This window comes from Galeopterus variegatus, unplaced genomic scaffold (assembly GCF_000696425.1).
Source record: "Galeopterus variegatus unplaced genomic scaffold, G_variegatus-3.0.2 Scaffold2373, whole genome shotgun sequence".
Lineage (NCBI taxonomy): Eukaryota > Metazoa > Chordata > Mammalia > Dermoptera > Cynocephalidae > Galeopterus > Galeopterus variegatus.
This window is the reverse complement of record NW_007728484.1, coordinates 47,857-53,541: the sequence shown is the minus strand read 5'-3', so window position 1 is coordinate 53,541 and position 5,685 is coordinate 47,857. Positions and strand designations below refer to the sequence as shown.

The following is a 5,685-nucleotide window of genomic DNA, read 5'->3' as shown; positions in this document are numbered from 1 at the left end:
GAGCATAGATGCCTCACCAAATGCGCTTAAAACCAGGTGTATCTGCCTTTATATTTTTCCACAGGGGCACACCAAGAAACATGAATCTAGAGAGTCCATATGTTAGGTATAATGTTACTGGATGGCAAAATTATTCCCTCTTGAGTATAGGGCTTTAAGTAAGACATAACACTTGGAATTGATTGGAAGTTGAGATGAGGGGGACAGAATCAGCTTTGCAAACTTTCATAATTTGTACAAAAAGTTATGTGCCCCATGCGACTTTTCAGTCAACGGTGGACTGCATATAGAATGTTGGTCCCTTACTATTATACCATGCAGCCTAGGTGTGTAGCAGACTATACCATTTAGGTTTGTGTGAGTACACTTTCTGATGTTCACACAACAACAAAATCACCTAAGAACACATTTCTCAGAAAGCATCCCAATTGCTAAGTGACACATAACTGTATTATATTTAGATCAGGCAAGAGGTTTTTTTTTGTTGTTTGTTTGTTTTTAAGACCAGGAAGTCTAGTTCCAGAGGCTGCACTCTTTTATTTATTTATTTATTTATTTATTTATTTATTTATTTATTTATTTATTTATTTATTTATTCATTTATTCGTTCATTCTTGGTAGCTGGCCAATCTGGGTGTTATAAGGCTTTGCTTTAACCAACTGAGCTAACTGGCCGGCCAGCTCCTTAATAATAATCCTGTGGGGTACAATTTCTAAACTTTTCTGGAATCCCTTGAGTTTCTTTTTTCTTTTTCTTTTTTTGGCAGCTAGCTGGTACAGGGATTCCAAGGAGCTTTAATAAAATGAAAAATGTAATTTTACAACACTGACTGATGAATGTTGTCAAGCTCTTTTACCTGCCCATAATCATGTTCGAGATGCCAATTATTGAGCTAGGGCTGGGTCTGGAGCTTACAGACCCCTCAAGCCAGTTCACACACTGGGTCACAAATCCTTCACATGCCAGGCTGGGTCCCCAGGCCCCTCACATGCAGGTCTGTGAGCTAGGTAACTGGTAAACAGGTCCTTGGAAGCCGTAGGTTGGAGAGCATGGCCATGGATGGTGGCTGCCCAAGGCAGATGCCAGCCAAGGTGGCAGTGCTGTGAGGGTGCACTAACTCCATCCACGCACACACACAACGTGCTTACAAAGAAAGTGCCATACTACCCCCAATCGGGCCTAAGGCAAGGGGGCCTGATTAAATTATTATATTTTCCCAATAAATGTTCTAACTGTTCGAAGCCAAATTGTTTCCTTACAATGTTCTTTTTTGAAATTTCACTTGCTTTGTTAGATGGTCTTTTATCCTTCTTCCCTTTCATCTGTCATTGTTTATCATTTTAGTATTTATTTGAAACATACAAAAACATATATGGAATACTTTAATAAAATAAACACCCATGAATTGATCTCCTGGTCTAAAAATAAAAGCATTTTTGATAAGTTATGTGCCATTCTCAGACCATCTCCCTGCCTTCCCTTTCCTAGAAGTATCACTGCCCTAAGTTTTGTACTTATTATTCCCTTGTTTTACACACACATGATTGGGGATAGAGAGAGAAAAAGAGATATAGACAGATAGGCTAAAAACATATTGTTTAGTTTTGTTTGTTTTTGAACTCTGTAAAAATCTTGTATTTTAAGTGGTCTTCTGGGTTTTACTTTTTTCAATCAACATTGTGTTCAAGAGTCTTCCATGTGGGGTTACCAAGACTGCTTGGTTGCGGTCACCATGTTCCTCTCCGGGGTCTTTGCCAAGAGCAAGTCAAAAACCATTCTGGTAAAAATGGTGAGCCAAGCTGGGACAGGTTTCTCCTTCACCACCAAGAGAAGCTGACTACGGGAGAAACTGACTCTCCTGCATTATGATCCAGTTGTGAAGAAAAAAGTCCTCTTTGTGGAGCAGAAAAAAACATGCTCCCTCTAAACAATGGATTGAAAATGAATTTGATTTATAAATGAGAAGACTGAGGGCAGGGTTACTGTCTCAGAAATCCTGCAGCATGTAATAAAAGAAGAGGAATGGCTCAGAATCACTGCCTCCTGGGATCTGAAGGCCATTGTGAAGAAAAACAATGCAGTGAAAGAAAGTTCTTCACATATGGACAGATGTCATTGCATCACATTTGTTTATCTTCATGGATATTTCTATACCCCTTAATAAAAAGTATTGAAACTTTGAAACAAAGCAAAAAACAAGATTCTTCCATATCATTTCATTTACCTGTAGCTTATTCATTTTTACTCTTCTGTATTACAGTATTCCATTATGTGAACATACCACAATTTATTTATTCTCTTGCCAGTATTTATGTATGTATGTATGTATTATCTATCTGACCGATATATACACAAACATATATAGGTCATATACGTACATATATATATACAATGCACATAATGTTATAAATATATAATATATATATAAAACAGCTCTTTTCCATTATAAACGAAGCTGCTAAAACCATCTTTCTATATATATCCTGGTGCTCCTATACAACAGTTTCTCTTGTATATGCCTCAGAACCAGTTTGTGGGCTAAGCTTTACTATTGTCTATTTTCCTAAATGATTGTCCCAATTTAGCCTCCTACCAGCAATGTTAAGAATTCCTGCTGAACCACATCTCCACTTATTTGGTATTGTCAGACTTCTTAATATTTATTCATCTGAACCACAGCATTAGAAACAGAACTGCATCGCTTCTTGGCCTTTTGGCTGGGATCAAGTGTAGTAAAAGCAGAACGAAGCCTCCTGTCGAAGTTGATGAATTTATTCCCAAACTGAAAGTGCTGTAACATTCAGTCATGAAGAATTGATTGTCCACACAGCATCTCCTGATTATTTCCACTTCACCAGGGGGGATTCAGTGTAGTAGGTCCTGACCACTGAAATAGCCATGCTCTTCCCCAGAACTTTCCATAGGATGAGCTTATCGGCAGCCTTCTTGTTTGATATACAACATAAGGTGAGCCAATTACCACTTCAAAGTGAGCTTAACTGATCCACTCTAGTCATTAGATTTTCATGTTATTTTGATAACACGTGATTTTTTTATTCCTTTACTTCCAACTAGATTTTTAAAAAGACCCCAACAGCAAAAATTGGAGTAATTGATATGGAAAAACACTTGCATGTATACTTTCTTTTTTGGCAGCTTGCTGGTATGGTGATCTGAACCCCTGAATTTTTCAAAAGACATTTTTTCTTAGGAAAAACAGACCTAGTTTTATAAATTAGAACTGAGGAGGCCCTCCTTCAGGCACATTTGTTTCCTAAAAAAGTACAACTTTAAAAGCCAGTGTTGGTATCTGCCAATGTTTCCCAGAGACTATATCTGAAAGCTGAACTGAGAATGAGACTCCAGTGCTGAACCCAACACTAGTTCACTGCGTGACCTGAGACCTCTCTGAGCATCATATTCTCACTAGCAAAATGGGAATAAGACTTGCCCTGCCAGCCTCATAGGGCTTTTTTTTTTAAAAAAGATGACCAGTAAGGGGATCTTAACCCTTGACTTGGTGTTGTCAGCACCATGCTCTCCCAAGTGAGCCACAGGCTGGCCCTCTCATAGGGCTTTTGTGAGAGTTAAATGATACAGTGAACTCATTCATTCATGCAGCTTTCATTGAGGTCTTATGTTGGATTAGAGTGTTTTGCCATCTGCTCCAGGAAAGTGAAAGACATGTGAGACTGGTCTTTTTCTTCTGGATTTGTCAAAGTAATATAGCAGAGACAATGTTAAAAACAACAGAATCCTACAAAAATATAAGGTTATATAATTATGATGGTGGTAGTGGTGGCTACTATGAAGATTATGTGAAAATTATAAAAATTATAAAAGTGAAAAACTGGAGTAAAACAGTACTGAGAACCCCTGGAAGAGGATCTTTGAAAGGTTTCTCTTTCTTTTCTAATCTTACCAAAGGCACTCTACAGTATTTCAAAAATGAGCATTTTCATTGCTAGTTGCACACACAAAAAAGGCATGTGATAAAATTTAAATACAAAGAGACCACACATTTCATAATGGATGTCAACTAGAACCAGAAACTCATAGCCAATTATAAGCACATAGCTAAAACTTGGGATCCCACCAATATGCCAGTTTCCTAAACATCTCTGAGCTCAGAGGACTTACCACCACCCCTCCCTTCTTCTCTACCCCCAGTTACCAGCTAACTTCTAGGAGAACGGGATGCTGCTTCTCTATAACAAAGAACATTATTGCCCTGCTAATCAATTTTGTTAAAACATAGAGAGTGGCCACTCACAAATTGCTAGAAAAAAATATTCCTCATGCAAAGGACCTAAAGTCGAAGCAGTTGCAAGCCTGTCTTCTTAGTGAACTAGAATGTGAAAACAGGTATTATGAGCATGCTGAGAGGAGAAGGGAGGAGTCGTTTTCCTCTGCCTTTCCCAGGCTGGTGGATGGCTTAGTTTAGAAGCTTCTGAGGCCAAAAGAGCTGAAAAGGAGAGACATAGTTGTTCTTCAGGCGCAGGATAAAGATGTATAAAGAATTTGGCCGTGGTTTAGCACACCTCTCCCTGCCTAGAATGCAATCAGATACTCCACTAGGTCGTCAGAGCTTAGCCGTTTCAGGAGGACTAGTGTCCTGGCACGGGATCAGTCATGGTTCAGAACACAGGACTAACAAGTCAACACCCCTCTGGCACCTCCACAGGGACCATGAGAATAGGTCTGTTGTCTTCCCTTCTCTGTGAAGCTGATGGTTTGCTATGAGACCTATGTCAGAGGAGTTTCCTCTGTTGGTGTGAACACTGGTAGGAGCTACTAAAGTAATTATAGTCAATACAATCTGGTTTGGTGATACAACAGCCACCATAGTACACGTTTATTTACTACTTTTCTCAGGCACTATTTCAATAAAACCTCTCAAGAGCCCTATGACAGAAGGCCATTATTATCACTTTCTCATTCTCATTCTTACTCCATAGATAAGGAAACAAAACCAGCTTTGGTTAAAAGCCTTCAGTTAGAGTCAGGTAGAACTGGTTTGAAAACCTCCACTTCTACCACTTACTAGCTGTGTGACCTTGGGTATGTAACTTAACCTCCCTGAACCTCTATTTCCTTATCTGTAAAATGGGGATAATTATAAGGCAAGACCCAACATTTGTTGAGCATTTATTAAATGCCAGGACTTTCCCAAGTACATTACTTGGATTCATTCAGGTAAGTTTCATAGTAACCCTATTAGTAAGTAAAATCATTATCTACATTTGACAGAAGAAGATACTAAGAGATTAAGTTACTAGTTCAAGTTTACACAGCTAGGAGCTATGGAGCTACAACTAGAATTCAGGGATAATAATATCACCCTACAGCATTACTTTGAGGTTTAAATAACCAATTGTGATAACATATGTAGAAGTAAATATACGACAAGAGCAGCACAAAGGATGGGAGCGGTGTAAATGGAAGAATCCTGTAATAAGGTTCTTACATTATATGTGAAGTGGTATAATATTAACTCAAGATAGACTGTGATAAGTTAAAAATGCATATTGTAATCTCTGGAGCAAAAAAAAATCTAAAAAAATTTTAAAAATTAAAAATTAAACAAAAAAATCTAGAGAAGTATGTCATACAATCATGTTATAAAAAACTAACAGAGGTAACAAAATGGAATAATAAAAATACTTATTTAATCCAAAAGAAAG

At 38.0% G+C, this 5,685-nt stretch overlaps 1 protein-coding gene across 1 annotated transcript; it reads left to right on the top strand.

Moving 5' to 3' along the window:
* Positions 1-1,733: 1,733 nt before the first annotated feature.
* Positions 1,734-2,162, top strand: MRPL33 (mitochondrial ribosomal protein L33). Its single transcript, XM_008581501.1, is given in 3 exon segments — positions 1,734-1,771; positions 1,879-1,960; positions 1,962-2,162. Coding segments are annotated over 3 exon segments (321 nt in total).
* Positions 2,163-5,685: the final 3,523 nt, after the last annotated feature.